The sequence below is a fragment of the Ornithodoros turicata genome, chromosome 10 (assembly GCF_037126465.1).
Source record: "Ornithodoros turicata isolate Travis chromosome 10, ASM3712646v1, whole genome shotgun sequence".
Classification (NCBI taxonomy): Eukaryota; Metazoa; Arthropoda; class Arachnida; order Ixodida; family Argasidae; genus Ornithodoros; species Ornithodoros turicata.
In genome coordinates, this window is record NC_088210.1 from 9821632 (window position 1) to 9841615 (window position 19984).

At 46.8% G+C, this 19984-nt stretch overlaps 1 protein-coding gene across 2 annotated transcripts in view; it reads right to left on the reverse strand.

Annotated features, from left to right (window-relative positions):
• Positions 1-19984, reverse strand: part of LOC135370168 (mucin-2-like) — a 72980-nt gene that overhangs the window by 28986 nt on the left and 24010 nt on the right. For both annotated transcript variants that reach the window (XM_064603869.1, XM_064603868.1), the window contains exons 2-3: positions 13189-13298; positions 327-365 (exon numbers count right to left, since the gene is read on the reverse strand). In XM_064603869.1, coding sequence (XP_064459939.1) covers positions 327-365; positions 13189-13264 — 115 coding nt within the window. In that variant the 5' untranslated portion in view covers positions 13265-13298. The remainder of the gene's footprint in view (positions 1-326; positions 366-13188; positions 13299-19984) is intronic.

Consider the following 19984-nt stretch of genomic DNA (forward strand, 5'->3'; position numbering starts at 1 on the left):
TATGACCCGCACGAAGTGCGGCCATGGGTTCCCATTTTCCGGCGCCTTTGGAATGAGATGGTCCTTGGCAAAAGTACCATATAACTAATTTCAGCAAGTAATTTCGAAGCCTTTGAAATCATTAAACGCCTATAATACCAACTTAATGCCGTGCTGTGAATAATGTATTCGCATACCAACAGCCGTTATCTTAAAACTCACTTTCCTGCTTCGAGCTTGTCCATTCCACTGTTTTTGCCAAGTTTGCGGCGTTACGCAGCTACATTGCGAAACAAAGTCAGCGCGACGCTTTCCCGTAATTTGTGTGTTTTTGTTCCAGCACTTACCTCTGTCTCGTGGCGATCGGACTTCCGATGACAGGGGAGCTGAAATGAGAACAATGTCGAGAGTGAGGAGCCTTGCTACGGTTCCTACGGTTGTTTTCGTACGCTTTTATTTTCGAACAAAGAACTTCCACGTCCACTATCAACCTTTCCTAGACAAAAAAAAAAAAAAAGAACATCTACTCGATGCTGGTGGTGAACTGGTGATTTCATTGGTGATCGTGATGACATGATTCTGGCTTACCGTTGCTGGCCTCACTCACGTGAGGAGCGTCACTACAGAGCCGGTATGAAATGATGTGAGATCAGAAGAAAGTTAATGAGTAGTAATGATTAGATGGATGTTAATGAGTAGTTAAAGGTCCCCTCAGCAAATAAACGCAGAATCTGTGTCTTCGGCCGTGCCCCGCTTCCTGGAGGTAGCAGGACTAGGCTCCGAATTTTGGAGTATCTTTCAGTGAAAGAGCCTTTGGGATGCATTGGCATCATCCACGGCTCCTGCAGTGTCCATAGTATTTTTCCCGCTCCAGATCACGAAATCAATCAGGACGTAATCCAGATCACGTAATCACGTAATCAATCAGGACGTAATCCAGATCACGTAATCACGTAATCAATCAGGACGTTCTCGATGCGTGGCGGTGGCGCTGCTGGTGAAAGAGCTCGCCGTTGTGAGCCTCTTAGAGGTGGGCAACGTCACGACTCACGCCCCGGAGAAATGTGCGTCCTGGGACAACTTCTAACCGTGTATTCACACGAGCAACATCCTCGCGGAATATTCTAGTGGAAGAGAAAACAGAAACACTGCTCACAGAGCATAAGTTCCGTCCGGCGTTATGTTGAGCATTCACACGGTGCGGGATATGGGGAGTGGCGTACTGCGTAGTTAGCAGACGACACTGTCGGCGTGCTTTCCTGTCGTCTGCTACGGAATATCCTGTGGCTGTGTCCCTGGATATTCTCCCCACGGTTAGCAGTGTACGTGAAGACACGACAGTGAACACACGTGACAGCAGAAAACTATGGCACTTTTCGCATCTTCCGCTTCTGGAGGAATATCGCTCGTTTGAATACACGGTAAGGGAACTGTGCCGACGTATGTGTGAAAGTGTGTTAAGAAAACCCAGGAAAACCCCCAGACAGGACAGCCGGCACCGGGATTCGAACCCAGGTACCACCCAGCCCCGACGTAACATGGCCAGCACGCAAACCACTCAGCCACGCGAACTGGCGTTCGATGCGTGGACATCTGATGTCGTGATCGTCTGCTTCAGCGAATCGCAGCAGACGATCTCCTGCGCGTGGCTGCAGATGGGGGCTCGCGGTGAAATATGTCCCACTTTAGCCAAATAGATCGCTGGGAGCCACAGACGTGGATAATGCATTGGCGGCATGCGTGAAGAAGTAAATTAAATGTCCCGCATTCCCCGTCAGCATGTAGAAGCGTCGAAAAGGAATTGTTCATCCGTGAAAAGATAGGAATTCCAGAATGAACGCGGCACCATGCGTGGTTTCGATATGCCCCGTGGACTGCGTGTGCGCGTCCCTGTTGAATAAATAAATAGTAATAATAACCGTGTAATAATGATAATAATAAACAATAATGTCATCATAGTCGCGTCCTAACGACACGAACATGACAGTTGCTGATGAAGAGCAAGTGGAGTCGGACGTCAACGTCTAGAGAAATACCAATATGCAAACGGCCGGACGCCGACCGGCATAAGCAGTTACTAATTATTATTATTATTATTAATTATGTGCCAAAGTGCCACCTTTCCCCATAAGGCGGCACGCTTATACTGTAGACAGTGCCGGCTGAGGATGTTAGATGAATCGTTCAGAAGTTCTGTCAGCGGTGCAGATGGTGCCTGTTCGGTTGCATTCGTAAAAAATATAAATATTCGTTGTTTGAGTTCCGGACTACGTAATCTGACAGCTGAATAGAAGTAATTTCCTCGCACGTCTGTGTTCTTTGTCTGCCTTACAAGTCAAGTGCGAAGCGCTGAATACCATATCTGATCGATTGGCAAGAAGTGTAACGCGAACGCTAATCCCAAGCGTGTTCTTATGTGTGCTTTCTTTTAGGTCCACTACACTCTAAAAACTGAACTTCGCCGCTTAGCACGCTGTGCGCCAACCGTTGCTGCACTCTAAAAACAGAACTTCACCGCATAGCACAATGTGCGCCTACTGATTCCAAGAGAGAGTGGGGCGTACGCCTTTCTGTGGCAAGTATCATATATCCAAATTGCCACAAAAGGGCGTGCGCCCACTTCTCTCTTCGAATCAGAATCGATAACTCTATCATTCTTGGCAATGGTTCGCGTACAGCGTGCTATGCGGTGAAGCTCTGTTTTTAGAGTGTAGGAATGACAGGATGCGATTCGAAGGGTGATTCGAAGAGAGGGGGTGCGTACGCCCTTTTGTGGCAATTCGAATGCATGTCGCATGATAATTGACACAAAAAGGCGTGCACCTCCCTCTCTCCTCGAATCAGAAGCGCTGACCCTATCGTTCGTGGCCATGGTTGGCGCCGAGTGTGCTATGCGGTGAAGTTCAGTTTTTAGAGTGTAACGCTACAGTACACTCTTAAAAATGAACTTCACCGCATAGCACGCTCCTAGCCAACCATCATCTCGAATGATATGCCCTGATTTGTTGAAAACGGGAGGCGTACGCCTTTTCTGTGACAATTATGAACAGCATAAGTGTCACAGAAAAGGCGTACGCATCCCGTTTTCAACAAATCAGGGCATATCATTCGAGATGATGGTTGGCTACGAGCGTGCTATGCGGTGAAGTTCATTTTTAAGAGTGTATATTGTAGACGTCTTCTGCATTGCACCGTATACATGTGGCTAGAACTGTCGGTGTACATGACGTGCGGTGCATGTGCGTCTAGCTGTTTCCGTGTATTCCTAAGCAGGATAAATCTTATTAGAACCAATTAGATCCAATCGTCCGTGCATGTCACACTCCGCTCATTCAGAACTGTGAAGTAACCAATTGCAAGTAGGTAAGCTACTGTAATTAATTGCTCTCAAAGTAATTGATTTCTGTACCTAAATAACTTTCAAGCGATGCATAACTGTAGCTGTAATTTAAGTATATTTTGCCTGTAACTTTTACTCAAGGGACAGTTAAAGTCCTGCTGCGTTTTAAGGAATCTGCTGTAACTTTCTCTCTTTCCGTAAACATAGTCTTTTTTCTACTGTAATCATGTTTCCCAATTTTATTATATGGAGGTTGCTCTTCCACAAGTTTTGGCATTCGGTCAACACATGACATACACAAATAAGGTTGTATCTGTTTGTTTGTACGCTCATCAGACCGAATCAGTTATGTAGATTTTTAACCCCTCTTTTCATAAATTTGTGTTTATGGTGGGAGGGTGGATACAAAGGTTAATTAAAAACAATACGAAATGTCAGCCAGTCAGATGTCCTAACTGTACACTCTAAGAAAAAAGTGTGTGGAAAGGTGGTAACTTCTATAGTTACCACCTATAGGTCACCACAGCTTCTGATAAAGGGTGTGAAAGGTTGGTAAAAGCAATTATCACACATCCAAATTGCTACAAAAAGGAGTACGCCTCCTCGCTCACCGAATCAGAAGCGATAACCCAGTCATTCGATGCAGTGGTTGGCGCAGAGCGTGCTATGCGGTGAAGTTCTGTTTTTAAGGTGAGGTAGCAGGTAGAACTTTTCAACCTTTACCAAAAGTTTACCGCCAACTACAACCAACTATTACCGCCCAAAAGGTGTAGCTGCTCCACCCTTTTTTTCTAAGAGTGTAGCTCAGTGGTTTATCCAGAATCCCAACCACGGAGCGGTGTTGGAAAAAATTCGGGGGGGGGGGGTCATTATTATAATTATGTCATTATAGCTTAACATATCACGACCGACATTGTCTAAAGGTGAAATCGCAACGGCACCCGGGGTACGCAGGCGGAAAAGTTAGAGGGGCGTCACTGAACATTTGGGGGGTGTACGGGGAGGGGGGGTCTGGATAAATCACTGGTGTAGCCACCCATGCGGTTGACGATTGGAGTGTTTCATCACCAAAAGGGCGATATTCTAACCCCACGTTTACCAATCATGATGACTGCGCCCAGCAGAGCACTCTTAGAAAAAGGGGTGGAGGAGTTACACCTTTTAGGAGTTAATATTTGTCGCATATTGTGTGCCTAAAAGGTTGCAAAGTTCTACACTCTTAAAAATGAACTTCACCACATAGCACGCTCCCAGCCACCCATCACCCCGAATGACAACGTTCTCGCCCTAGATTTGTTGAAAACGGGAGGAGGAGCCTATTTTGTGCTCCTTATGCACGGCACAAAATAGGCTCCTCCTCCCGTTTTCAACAAATCAGGGGCAAGAACGTTGTCATTCGGGGTGATGGTTGGCTGGGAGCGTGCTATGTGGTGAAGTTCATTTTTAAGAGTGTACCTGCTACCTACAAATGATAGGGTTACCACTTCTGATGCGGCGATCGAGGGGGGGGCGTACGCCTTTTTTAGCAATTCGGGTATATGATAATTGCTTTTACCACCCTTTTACACCCTTTATCAGACGCTATGGTGACCTACACTCTTAAAACAAAGCTTCACCACATAGCGCGCTGAAGGCCAACCATTGTACACAGCGATACCTCTATCACTCTTGATTCGTAGAAACCGCAGGGCGCACGCCTTTTTGTGGCAATTAACCTTTCCGCATAAGTGTCACAAAAAGACGTACGCCTCCTGTTTTCAACAAATCAGGGGAAAGGATGATGTCATTCGGGATGATGGTAGGCTAGGTGCATGCAATGTGGTGAAGTTCATTTTTAAGAGTGTTGGTGGTAACTATAGAAGTTTACCACCTCTTCACACACCTTTTTTTTTTTTTTATTAGAGTGCAGCAGAGGAACAACCTGTCCTTGAAGACAAGTCTCGTATTCGAAAGATCGGCGGCGGCTACCAAGCCGCGAGGCTTTCGCTTCTATCAGTCGTATAGCCACACGCACGTCATATACGGCGAGCACGAAAAACCGGAAGACCAGGGTACGCAAGAAGAAGAAAAAAAATGTAACTGCAAAATAACTGTCGCTAAGGCTTCTATATGCGCTCATCAGTCAGAGAAAATTATTCCTTTCAGTGAGCGATCGCTCATGAAGTTATGACTGGCGACGGAAGCAAAGAGGAATTTACGATGTAATCCGGAACGTGAGCTTCAAAAGTGTCCGGTCTTTGAACTTTTCCCATACTGTTATTATCCTCTCCCCGCTCCACTGAACACAGGCGTCGAACGGCTGTCCAGTTGCGAAACAAAGCAGCTCGTTTCGTCCCAGTCAACCTTGAGATATTGGCCATCGCCTCATTGTTCCGGAGGAGGTCGTCGACTTCTTTACTCGTTGTCGTCTCTCTCCTATGATTTACTCGGTTCAACAGGAAACTGAAAGACGTTAAAAAAATAGCTAGGTATACGAGTGAGAGTCTTCTGAAAACCGAAAGTCTGCAGGCGGAAGGCCATTCGATGGGACAACGTTGTGAAACGTTGGGTGGCTCTCCGTATGAGAAAAGTCCGGCAGGTTTTGGGCGACTTTCGTGATGCTAATTGTGTTAATGAATGAATGACCGGGGACATACGCCTTTTGTGTCAATTTAGATATAGGATAACCGACACAAAAAGACGTACGCCTCCTATTTCTTCCAATCAGAAGCCCTATCATATCCCTGTGGATAACCCTATCATTCGCGTGACAATGGAAAGTTCTGTGTTTAGAGTGTATAGACGACGTTGACAGCGGTTGCTTGGTGATCGAGCTTGTGTGAGTCTGTTGGGATGAAATTGGTCGAACGAGATCGATCAAAAATAGTTACACTCTTAGAAATGAACTTCACCGCATAGCATGCTCCTAGCCAACCATCATCTCGAATGACATCGTTCTTTCCCCTGATTTGTTGAAAACGGGAGACGTATGCCTGTTTTGTGACGCGAATGCAGTTCATAATTGTCACAAAAATGGCGTATGCCTCCCGTTCCCAGCAAATCAGGGGAAAGAACGATGTCATTAGAGATGATGGTTGGCTAGGAGCGTGCCATGCGGAGAAGTTCATTTCTAAGAGTGTGCATGAGGAGGACAAGCAAGAATGACTGAGGAAATTTGCCACATCATTTGTGGCTCGCTATACCCCAGACCACACCGGTTAGTACACTCTAAAAACAGAACTTCACCGCATAGCACGCTGTGCCCCAACCACTGCCACGAATGATAGGGTTACCGCTTCTGTTTCGAGGAGAGAGGAGGGCGTACGCCTTTTTGTGGCAATTATCATATATCCAAATTGCCACAAAAAGGCGTACGCCCCCTTCTCTCCTCGAATCCCAAGCGATAACACTATCATTCGTGGCAGTGGTTGGTGCACAGCGTGCTAAGCGGTGAAGTTCTGTTTCTAGAGTGTATGAGATAATACGGTGAGGTATTGGGGTGAATGTCGAATAATATAATACTATACATCAGGGTTGCGGAGTTGCCACCCCGGAGTTGGAATGATTCCGGAATCATTCCAGATTTATCAGAGCCCGGAATGGAATGGAATGATGGAAACTGTCCTACACTCTTAGAAATGAACTTCAGACCAGCGGAGCCTATTTTGTGGCCATTATGTACGGCACAGAATAGGCTCCTCCTCCCGCTTTCAACAAATCAGGGGCGAGAACGTTGCCATTCGGGATGATGGTTGGCTAGGAGCGTGCTATGTGGTGAAGTTCATTTCTAAGAGTGTAGGACAGCTTCCACCACCACACCACCACCACTCATTTCTAAGAGTGTAGGAATAGAATGGGAATGGAATTGGAATGGAATGGTTTGCGTGTCCCGGTCTTAGTTTTAGTTTCGGGTTTCTGCCCGCGCGCCCTTTGCACACACGCACCGCACCTGCAAATGGTCAAGGGCAAAATAACCTTGTCTGTTTTGTTTTGTTTGTTGTTGGTGGTGGTGGTGTTGGGGTTTTTTGCTTTTTGTTTTTTTGTGCTGGGTAATGTCAATCTCCTCTAGCATTGCTGGGCTAGTCGGTACGGTTGCCGGTCCCGTTCCTTTTATGATGGAATTAACAGAATGGAATGGTGTTGCCAAGTCTATATATGAGTGGGAATTTAGCAAGGACATTCATTCCTCAATTCCTCAGAATTGAGCAAGGGCAAACCACGAACCAAGTTGGTAGTACTTGGTTCAAAGTGCGGTGGTTCGTTGTTTGTCGTCATTTGCGTCCTGGAGTCGTCTGGATTCCTACACTGCGATTGTCCTCTTATGGGATAGTATCACATTCTCCTATGTCGCATTTGCCCGAAATCCCTTAATCGAGGACTTAATTAATTAATTTTAGATAATCACTCCTGTTTGTAGTTTCATACTTTGTTCGAGACGATGTCTGCCTGACCGTGTAGAACTCAGCTGCAAAAACCACATCGATGTTGTTCTCGAAGCTTTTTTTTTATAAAAAAATCCGTAAAGGATTTAATATAAAACACACTGTACAGTGAACCCTCGTTAATATGACCCCCGATAATCTGACATACGCGCTTTACGGCCATACCCCTGGGAAACAACGCAGTGAAACCTCTGCAAATCCCCCACCCCGTTAATATGACAATTCCGCATTATGACCAAAATTTTCGGGAACGACCATGGTCATAATAACGAGGGTTCACTGTATATATATATATATATGTGTGTACGCAGCTGACGTTGGAGCGCACATGTGTATGTTGCTGCGTCTAATTGTTCTTCTGGCTATTGTGCAAATCTTTGCGAGGTCGCTTCTGGGGAGATGGGGTGGAGATGCGCCGCTTCACTGACACTCCGAATTCGGCCTCGGAAGCGGCTCTGCCTCAAATGCACTGCAAACATCCAGGCTTATAGTGCAACGTCGAGAAGGCTGCCCCCCTCACCCACGATTGCAGTCCTTGTCTCAATGACGCTTGCACGCGCACCTTAGAAACGCGTCCTTTTAAAAGAAGACAATCGCAGACTGTTACATCCACTTCCGTATAACTGTCTAAAAATATATGTGATTAAGAAGGAAGTGCGAAAATTCCACCCATCACAGTAATTCCATGAAGAAGTGAGGAAATTGCTGCTTATAACCTTGATGCACGATGCTAAAAGGTTGAGTCATGTGCCGGATGCCGCCGACACTCTTACGTAACGAGACCCAATACTTTGACTGCGGAGGATCGCTGGACGACAAAAGAATACATTGAACGACTTTTTCGTTTTTGAGAGACTAGCAAGGTTCCCAGATTTTGAAAAACAGAACTGTAACGTTCCTTCTCGAAGGAACCCAATAGTCCAAAAACTGTGTCCTCTGCTTTCTTCCTCGTGACCCCACCCTCTCGTCCTCCTCGTTGGCACCTTACAAGAACTTCACGACGTAATTTGCTGTAGGCCACACACGGCACAGCCTTTGGAGATTTCGGGTAAATAAATGAAATTAAACGAAATTTTCTAGAATAGGGGACCTAAAACGCAGCCGCTGTAGTGGCCGCAACGGCCTCTTTCCGCACATAGGCTCACAGAATAGGGTTCTCATAGCGCAGATCTTGCGTTCATCGCTTGCGGCGACGCTACGCTAAAGACTGAGGCTTACGAAACAAAAAGAAATAAGGGCATCTAGAAATCGCCTTTTGTAAAAGTATTGCGCTCCTTTTGCGGTACTTGGTGCCGCGAGACAGAAACTTGATCAAAGAAGGAAGTCACTGAAAAGGTTAGCCAGCTGTAGGACTCGAACCCACCTCTTCTGGATTACCGGTCCAGGGCTCTACCAACTGAGCTAAGCTAACACACCTCGCCAGCGACCTCCACGGGTGCGTCACAAGAACTTTCTTCTTTCTTTTCTTTTTTTTCTTTCTTTTTCTGTTCTGTTTCATAATAAACGTTGAAAAAAAAGAAAAGAAAAAGAACGGCTCCCGTGGAGTAGTGGTTAGGGTAGTGGTTAGCGAATGTCGGCACATTTCCCCCGGAAGTCGGCCCAGGACGCATACTAACCCCCTCTGTCCCCCACTCCTTCCTGCTGTCCTCTCTCCATCTGTCCTCGTCTGTTGACCGCTCATAGCCAGAGTTGCTTCGCGGCTCTAACACAAGTTAAAAGACGTGACGAAAGCCAGCTTTTTGGCGTCCTACGTTATTTCCAATAAATACCATGCACACCCATAATCGGCGCTTGTGTTCCCTGTTCTAAAACGTTGTGTGTCATATGGTCACTCCTCCTCCGAGGTGCCTTTTTGTGACGATTCACAAAAAAGAAAAACGTGTCGGAAAACGACCTCCCATTTTCCGCCAACTAAGAGAGGAGAAAAATATAATCCGAAATTATGGTTGGCTCCGAACGTGTTCTGCCGTGAACTTCTGTTTCTAGACGAAAGGAGATATCCTGAATTATTACGCATAATTTTTATACAAGAGTTACTGTCTATTCAAATCGCGCTACGTGAGAAAGTTGCGTGGTAGTATAGAATCATAAAGTTGAGAAGAAGGCACGTAGAGAGAGAGACATCGAATAAATTAATTCCGAATAACCACAACCCGCCGCAAGAAAATTATCACTTAGGCATCATCCACTGCAGGACTTTATTTCCAAGTGATGTCTCCAGGGGATATCATGAGTGATATGCATCAAGCTTTCGGTACCGTGATCGTCGTGTGTTTAAAATGTGTGCGTCTCGCTGCAACATCACCCCTCTATTATAAGACTGGTTGCTTAAAGTGAGACTCCGCAGCGAAATCACCACAAAGGTTGTCGTGTATACGTAACCTTTGGGGTGTCCGGAACATGTGTACGAAATATCTCGTTGCAGAACTGCGCAGATTTTATTCGAACGAATTTATTACGAAGGGAACGCTTCGCCTCTGTGATGAGAGAGGGCACGGAAAGCAACACACTGCTGACATCACCCGCCATCCGGCAAGAGAGAATGCAGGTTGCGAAGCAGACGACAATGCTGCGTGACGTCACGGTATAGCATGGAGCTCTGTTTTCTGCTTTTCGCATTTCGGTTTCGGTTTGCTTTTGTCATCATTTCCCAATTAATTACGAGAGCAAAATGAACGCGAACGTTGTATTCGGTATCCAGGGTGTGGTTCGTGTTCGGTATGACGCTCACCAACTTTTTTTTTTTTTCAATCATTGCAACGTCGCCCTTTAAGCAAGGAATACACCCGTCGAGAACCAGTGCTAAAGCTCAGTGCACTGTTAAAGCATAAAAGCGTCGCACGACACCGTCAGGAGGGAACCGTAATTCCGAATGATACTCTCTGAAAACGCAGAACTTTACTACATAGCCATAGCCACTCTTAGCCAACCATCACCTCGAGTGACTTCGTTCTTTCCCCTGATTTACTTAGAACGGTGAGCGTGCGCCATTCCTGTGGCGTCCGCCCCCCCCCTCCCCCCCCCCCATCGTTTTCATCAAATCAAGGGAGAGAACGTTGTCAATCGGAATGATGGTTGGCTATGAGCGTGCTATGCAGTGAAGGTGAAGGCGAGCCTATCCTGCCATCACCCCCTCCTCTGTTTTTAGAGAGTGTAATAGCATTGCACTGCCACTGTTATTTACTGCTTGCACTGTACATATCATCAGGTTAATGTAATAAATTTTCTTTATATAATAGCATTGCACGCTCTCCGCCAACTTTTCCCACGAACTCTCTTAAAAATGAACTTCTCCCCATAGCACGCTCCTAGCCAACCACCATCTCGGATGATGTCGTTATCTCCCATGATTTGTTGAAAATGGCACCCGTACGCCTTTTTGTGGCACTTATGCTCTTCATAAATGTCACAAAAAAGGCGTACGCCTCCCTTTTTCAACAAATCAGGGCAGATAATGATATCATCCGAGATGATGGTTGGCTATGGGTTAATAAGTTAATTTTTAAGAGTGAATGATAGGGTTATCGCTTCTGATTCGAAGAGAGAGGGATGTACGCCTTTTTGTGTCAATTATCATATATACAAATTGACGCAAAAAAAGCGTACGCCCCTCTCTCTCTCTTCGAATCAGAAGCGATAACCCTATCATGCACGGCAATGGTTGGCGCAAAGCGTGCTTAGCGGTGAAGTTCTGTGTTCAGAGTCTGCCACAAAAAGGCGTGCGCCAACTCGTGTTGCAAAAATCGTGATAAAGAAGGATGTCATTCGGCACGATGGTTGGCTAGGAGTGTGCTGTGCGGCGGAGTTATGCTTTGAGAGTGCACGCAACGGGAGCCAGCGCGGCCGGGTTGATGTGGACAAAATGTGGACCCTTTACTAACGGCCGTATACCGTATTGTCATCGTCATCCTGTGTGGCACCGTGACTGACCCGTAACATAATAATGACTTTTTTTGTAAATGGCGCCGTCCTCTGGTATTCAGCTGGGCTGAGTGAAGATGCTGGAGGTCACCGCGAAGGCCGAGCGTGCACTGAGTAATGAGATGCCCAGGTGCGTGGCTCTAAGACTGCTCCTTACCCGAAGACATAGCAAGCGATCATACTCCGATCTACCTCTTGCCAAAAGGAGAAGAAAAAATAAAATAGAACCTTATCATTCACGACATTAATTTGGGAATTAGGCTGTACGTTCTGAGCATAAAATGTACCTCTTGAGACATCACTTAATCTTCTTAGCCATACGTATGAAGTCATGTCTTGCAATTATTTATCGTTTTCATGTTGTTCGTCTGTCACTGCACCCTTTCTTCATGCTTTCTTTTTTCTTTCTTTCTTTTTTTTTTTGGCGTAGTCGAAAAAGTGAAAGTGAAAGTGTTTGAGAGAGAAAGAGAGCGAGAATTAAGAAACAGCTGGTGTGGTGATAATAATGGTAGTGAATAGCATGAAAAAGAAGGTAATGGTTAGCACTGATATCTTTGTTGACGGAGTCGGTATTAAAATATGATTTTTAATTGTTGTTGTCAGTTGTTGTTAACCGTTGACAACATCATGTGCCAACATGAGACACACCTTTCTCATTCCTCCCATACCAGAAAGAGAAGGTCCCAATCTAATACCATTCGGCTGCAGGCACGAATTGAAACGTGAAACGTCACAACATTATTTCATGCGCGGATGCGATCAACAACACATTCGATCCTTGAGATAGAACTTCACCGCATAACACGGTCCTAGCCAACCATCATCCCGAATGGCACCGCTCGCTTCCCTATAATTTGTTGAAAACGAGAGGCGTACGTTTTCTTGTGACACCTTTATGTACTTATATTAGCCGTCACAAAAAGGCGAACGCCCCATGCACCAACCATGCGATGGCTGACCTTATGTCATGTGGGGAAGTTCTGTTTCAAGACTGTTCATCTTGCACTATTAAACGGCCACTTCAAAAACATCTTGCGGTTACTGTTACCTTGACAGAAACACAAAAGGAACGAGAATTATCCGTAGCGTCGTTTGTGACTTATGATCGATAGAAAAAAACACACACACACACACACACAATCTATGTTTGCCCTCTCCCACTCGTTTCCAAGAGGGGCGCGCCAATGCGGAGAGGCCTCGGATTGCATGGTCTCCTCAAGCGATCTCCATCGATGATTGGACAAATCATTTGATTAGACCAATGGAAGCCCTCACCCAATTCTCGGCCTTCTTGAGGAGGAGAGGAAGGGGAAAGTGTAGATTGTGGGTATGTGGGTGTGTTTTCTATCGATCATAAATCATCCCGTTCCTTTTGTGCTAGTACCAAGGTAACGGCGTCTTTAGTTCCGCGAAGGGAAATGTTCGCATTGTAGTGTTCCTTCAACTCAAACCGTTGCCTTTAGTGAGTGAATTCGTATCTCACCCTATTTATCTCTCGCACATTATACTTGAGGAATGTCGGCTCACCTGAGAGTAGCGTTGGCAGAAAGTAACAAAGAACGAATAGGGTGACTAGCGCTCCGAACGGGTGGCCGCCACCCATGGCTGCCCAGTAGTTGCTCCTACTGCCTCACTCGCTGAAAGAAAAAATATGAAACGTCATTTTTTATGAAACGTTTCGATGAAACGCCAAAGAAACCTGTAAAGCGTAAGTGTGACGCTATACTTGCGGAAGCGCACCTTTCAACAATGGCACTTCAGCAATGAACAGGTATTGACGGGTGGACCACCGTTCAATAAACTTGGTAAAACTCGTAACACGCGAAAGAGAGGCACACCCCAAGAAGAGGTGATGCCCAATATATGTCACGAGGAAAACCATCGCGTAATTTTGTAGAACAATCTAATTTCCGTGCAAGAAGAAATCGTGTCAAACGTAAGAGTCAGTACGACATCTTTTGAGAAGATATTTGCGAGAACTCGCTTCTATATGGATGTTGAAAACTGTGTGAAACTGTCTTATAGGAATGGAACAACACACCCTTAAGTACTAGCTAGAAGCCACTGATACTGGGACGTTCGCTTTGTCTAAAGTCAATGGACCTTGCAGTAATCCCGCGCACCATCGATTCCTTCGGTCAATTATGGGTTTCCTGGCGACAGCACGGCTACAGGATGAACTACAGGTTTCCCCTCTGTAGACACACATACACACACACGTCCGCATACACACATTTACCAAGTCACGTGCAATAGGGAGGGGTATGATACAAGCAATAGCAAGTAGCACATGCTTACACGGTGGTACACACCGCGACACTGTCATCACGTATTTGTTGCTGTCTTCCGTACACTCTTAAAAATGAACTTCACCGCATACACTCTTAAAAATGAACTTCACCTCATAGCACGCTCCTGGCCAACCATCATCCCGAATGACAACGTTCTCGCCCCTGATTTGCTGAAAACCGGAGGAGGAGCCTATTTTGTGGCCATTATGCACGGCACAAAATAGGCTCCTCCTCCCGTTTTCAACAAATCAGGGGCGAGAACGTTGTCATTCGGGATGATGGTTGGCTAGGAGAGTGCTATGTGGTGAAGTTCATTTTTAAGAGTGCGAAGCTAGGCAACCATAATCTCGAATGATATCGTTATCTGACCTGATTGGTTGAAAACGGGAGGCGTACGCCCTTTTTGTGACAATTATGAACCGCATAAGTGTCACAAAAAAGGCGTACGCCTCCCGTTTTCAACAAATCAGGGCAGATAACGATATCATTCGAGATTATGGTTGGCTAGGAGCGTGCTATGCGGTGAAGTTCATTTTTAAGCGTGTAGAGATACAGGAAAATTAATTTTTATTAATAATTTATTTATTTATGTTGCTATGGATGTAAACACAATGTAAACAGAATTGAAAGGCGCTGTATAGGGTGTTGACAAGCCGATGAATGACCACAAAAGTACGGTACTCGAGACAAGGAGAGGGACAAAACACAAAAAAAAATGGCTTCTTGTTGTGTCCATTAAACTTGCGCTATGTAATGAGAACTGTCTGTGTGTTGTCTCCCCACTTGTCTCGTGTATTGTCCTTTCGTAGTAGATCATCATGATCATCGAAAGGAGCCTTCAAAGACGATTAAACACAGCCCCTATACCACGGAGGAGTAATCAGCGCGTGGATCCGATTTCGCATTGATGGCCGGTCCATTACGGTGGTGGGATTAGGCCGAGCTGTGCACTCCGCTGACCATGACGCGGCCTTGACTCACTCTCGGCCGCCATGACGTCATAGGGGACGCCTATTGATTGGAATTCGGTGATGTCATTCTCTCACGGGAGGGGGTCTGCACCGGCCTTATTCCCCAATTGCGAGCTCAACACCGTGACACGCGGAAATCCACGCTCGCATCACATCCGCGTCATTTGTTGACAAGATGAAATGCGCTGTCACGGGGGATTTCTGCTTGTTTTGACGGCGCGCTTCAGGGGCTGCGAGAGATATGCGAACAGCGTGGTTTCACCAGCGTCGTTGTATGCGTGCGTCAGGAGAGACGACGTCCTTAACCGGTAGAAAGTGAGATATGGTTGTGACGCCAACAGCAGGTTATGCGCGACGAACATGTTGTGAACATGTATTAGAATATCGGATTGGAGTTCGTATAGTCTTTGAGGGGTGTCGTTTCTTCATATTGTTAAAGATGATATGGGCTCTCTTAGATGCTATGCAGATTTAATGGGCGACTGGAGTTAGGAAGGTCAACTCGAAGGTGATTCTCGTCCCGTCTCTCTTTCAGCATTGCTTGGTTCCTTGTCAAATCCAGCCCACCAACACTGTGCTCTCAGAGATCTTTTGACATTTTTGGACACCATAGGACTTCGATCTGTATTGTGAAGGGGCTAATTATTTAATTCCCCACATCCGCACCAGCAATGGGGTAGCGTATGGCCTCTGGCGCTGAAACTCCATTCGTTGTCTTAAAAATAAAGTTGTTGTTGTTGTTGTTTATCGAGCCTCACAACATTTAGTTATATGTACGTTTAGTATTTATATATTTTTGTTTATATCTATGTGCGCCCCATGCTTTCCACAAACCGGATGTGGTGGTAAACGGTATTATTCTATGCAATGATTGGCATTCAGCGTGCTATGTGGTGAAGTACAGTTCCCTTAGAAGTCGGCCCAGGACGCACATTCCCCCAGGGCGTCAGTCGTGACGTTGCCCACCTCTGTGAGGCCGACGACGGCGAGCCCATTCACCATCCACCACCACCACTGTTCTAAGACGGGAGGGGGTCTTAAATTTACTACAGCGTTCCATGCGCCTCGAATTTTGCGAAACACACTCAAGTCATATCCTCGCAAAAGGCAACACGTGATCAAAAACGACGTTCCACTTCAGTAGAAAGTTACTCCGTGGCTGGTATAAGCTGGAACCACATACGTAAACGACCACGTTTTTCTTTTTTTTTTCTTTTTTTTGTTATCTTTCCGGCGATCATTCCTCCGCTACTGACCTTCTTCTTTTGACCACCCAACCGTGGCGACGCGACATCCCAACCCAGTGCCTCCAGCATTGATGGACCGACGCTATCGTGTCGTCTGCCCACAAATCTTCCTCGCCCTGTGAAGTCCCTGATACACAGGCTGCGGTTTAATGCTTCAACGAGTGCGGTGTGCCGCCGGACATAGATAATATCAGCGTTGTCTTTGGTCACGCAGTTCACTCTCCGGTACAGCGGTACGGTAGTGAGCGACACCTACTGCAGTCTCAAACTGCGAAACCTGACATCCGATCCCTCGGCCGTCTCGGTCTTTGGTCTTTTTTGAAACAACAACGCCGAGCTTCGAACGACCCTGCGCGGCGTTTTCAATTTTTAGCAATCGAATGGCCTGTTCGATATCTCTCAGCCAGGGTTCCGGGATTTCGGATGTTTATTATTATAATTTTTTTTCGTATACCTCTTTATGTCGATTTGGACGTCTGATAACTGACACGAAAATGGCGTACACCCCCCTCTCACTCGGAATCGGAAGCGATAACCCTATCGATCGTGGCACTGGTTGAAGCACGGCGTGCTCTGCGGTGGAGTTCTGTTTGTAGAGTGTATAGGGTTGTATCTGGAATGTGGAATCGCATTGAGAGATATAAAGACGCAAGACTTACAGGGAGACTCCGCACCAAAAACGTGTTCAAGTAACAGTGTGACATCAATCCATACCGTGTGATGTTTCAGTGGAGACAATGTGTCATCCCCGGATTGCACACAGATAATTAGAAAACTAATATGTTTCTTTGAGTGATTCGGCGCTCCTGCACGGAAGATCGGTCCAGCAACACTGCGCTTCACCGCGCCGGTATTCTTCGCGTGCGCCTTTCCGTGTATTCACACGAGCGACATCCTCACGGAATATTCTAGTGGAAGAAAAAGCGAAAACACTGCTCACAGAGCCCAAGTTCCGTCCCGTGCTATGTTGAGCATTCACACGGTGCGGGATATGGGGAGTGGTGTCCTACGCATTTAGCAGACGACACTTAGCAGACGCGCGACACCGTCAGCGTGTTTTCCTGTCGTCTGCTACGGAATATCTTGTGGCTGTGTAGCAGGATCTTCCCCACGGTTAGCAGTGTACGTGAAGACACAGCATTGAGCGCTCGCGCTCACGTGACAGCAGAAAGCTATGACGCTTTTCGCATCTTCCGCTTCTGTGGGAATGTCGCTCGTGTGAATACACAGTTTCTGTATAGATTCTGTTCCACCAGTGGCGAGCACTTTCAACACCACCTAGATAGAGAAAGCCTGCGCATTGCCTCCTCTCCCTCCTTCTCTACGTGAACATATATAGTCAGAATTCGTCTGCTACTGCGGTTCACCGTTCTGCGAGTTCAAGAACCCGCAAATGATTGCAGCTCACCTGGGAACCTGCAGGCCTAAATAATTTAGACAAAAAGTGCGAGACGCTTTCCAGAACATGACTTTTGAGAAAGATTGAGACCGTTTTGCGCTTTATTTCGAAGATTTCCCATTTAGTACGCGGGGACGTTCAATCACAACTCGCAGACGACGGTGGTTCTTCTCCATGGCCACGACCGTTGAAAGCACGTTCGTGATTGGCTGCGGCCGTTGAAAACACGATCATGATTGGCTGACTCTTAATTGCTACGTCAAGTCGGCTTTTTGTACCTAGGTGGTGTTGGCACTTTACAGCGAAATCGAGGAAGCAGATGACTCGTCGTCCATATCACACGCAGAAGTAATCAAATGCGTGTACAAAACTAAGTAACCAGCCGCACGAGACTACCTGTGACGTCACGCAGGGTACAGCAGGCTGGAGAGGGAGCCTTCAGGAGTTTCGGTTTCGACATAAGCTTTCCTGCTCTTTTAACCGGCAACTAACGAGTCCCGAATCACGAAACTAACTTTGGTTTTCATTACTGAAGATTGTACCAAACTTATTTACGCGTCCTTATTAGAATTTCAAGCTGTCCCGGAGCCTCCCTTAAACGGCACCAAGCAGGACAACACAAGCGCGGTCTACAGTGTCTCGATTTCAAAGCGCGATTTCACCTTCTACATGCATTACCAACTATACAGACTGGACCAGAGCATTGCTATTAGACTTGTCCTAGCAGAGTGTGACCTCTACGAAACGAAGAGGCGGCAACTCTGTGCTCAGCTGAGTTCTGCTAGCTGACAGACGTTCGACCTGGGCGCAATTCTTGACCCATGTCAGAGCCATGTGCAACACCGTCGAGATCTTCTGATGTTCTTGGAGTTCCTCTTGTCTACCGCTTTGCTCCAGACGCTGTACAGTCCTCCTCTGTACCTCAATGACCATTGATGCTTGTTTCATGTATTTTTTTTTCTTCACCTTCCTTTTTGTGACGTAGCGCAGAGCAGCCAGTGGAGGCGAGCTGGATTGTTGTACTTGCACATAACTTTAACTTCATTTTCGTATCTCACATCAAATGTTTCGCGTGTAAGGGGGCAGTGTACTGCTCTCCAGTAGTGAATCACCCCAGGTCATAGTCACGATTTATTTGTTATTGTTACTAGACTTGTGCTTGGCTGTGATCTACGTGAAGATGTCGTACGTAAAAGTTCATCCACCAGAGCGTCGCGTGCGTACGTTACATGACCTCGCGGATAAAACAGGAATGGACGAGACGGTTGGCAAGACGCGGTGCGCATCTTCACATCTTCCTCGATCCAGTGCGCTTAAGAACAGCCTCGTGCTTCATTATCCACTTGGCAATCCAAGGCAATCGCAACTTGCACAGTCGTGGACATCACCTTCCGGATACAGGACTGACCTCTCGTTTTTAGCGCTTTCGCTTCGGTGCAGCCCCTGAATGCAGAGCAACAGGTCCTGATTTTTTTGTTACCACCCTATACCCCGCGTAATCTTTTTTTTTTTTTTCACATCACCCCCTCGACATCGCGAACCGAAGTTCTGTGAACCGTAACAGCAGCCAAAGGGCGCAAAATTGACACTCTGAATTAGCGGAGCGAAGGTGCTCCCGAAGCGCGGCTCCAATTTAGCCGGAACAAAAGCCCCGTAAACATTCCGGCGGCGGCTGTCGTCCCCAACACCTTGGACCATGATGAAAGCACAAAGGGGGGCGTCGGTCATCGCTCTCGACACGCTCTCACCTTGAAAAGAACCGCACAATGCATTTCGTTCTTGAAAATGGTTCTTCTGTCCAGGAGCTATTCTTGGCGCGTTCCGGTAGCCGGGTGAAAGTACTTTGATGCGGCAACGCTTATCGTCCGCAGGAACTGGTTAAAAGAGGCCTCAGACACCACCCGGATATGGGCATGGATGATGCGTCGTCCAGACGTTGGGAACATTGTGCAGCACTTCCGATTGTCTGCCCCCTCCCGGAAGTTATAAGCGTAATGTATTTTTAAGCGTGAGTCTTACGGGGAATAGGTGAACGTTTCAGTTTCGTTTTCTGTGCAGCGTACAAACAACGCGGTGGTGGTGGTGGTGGTGATAGGGCTTGCCGTTGTCGGCCTCACGTATGTGGGCAACGTCACGACTCACGCCCTGGGGGAATGTGCGTCCTGGGCCGACTTCTAAGGGAACTGTGCCGACATATGTCTGAAAGCGTCTGAGGGAAACCCAGGAAAAACCCCAGACAGCACAGCCGGCACTGGGATTCGAACCCGGGTACCTCCCAGTCTCGACGTGACATGGCCAGCACGCTAACCACTGAGCCACGGGAGCTGGTGCCACAACGCGTCTGTTGCGATTGTTGCCAACAGCACGAGCCAGTGTCGTCGCCCCTCCCGCCTCCTCTGTTTTGACGCAGGCTGT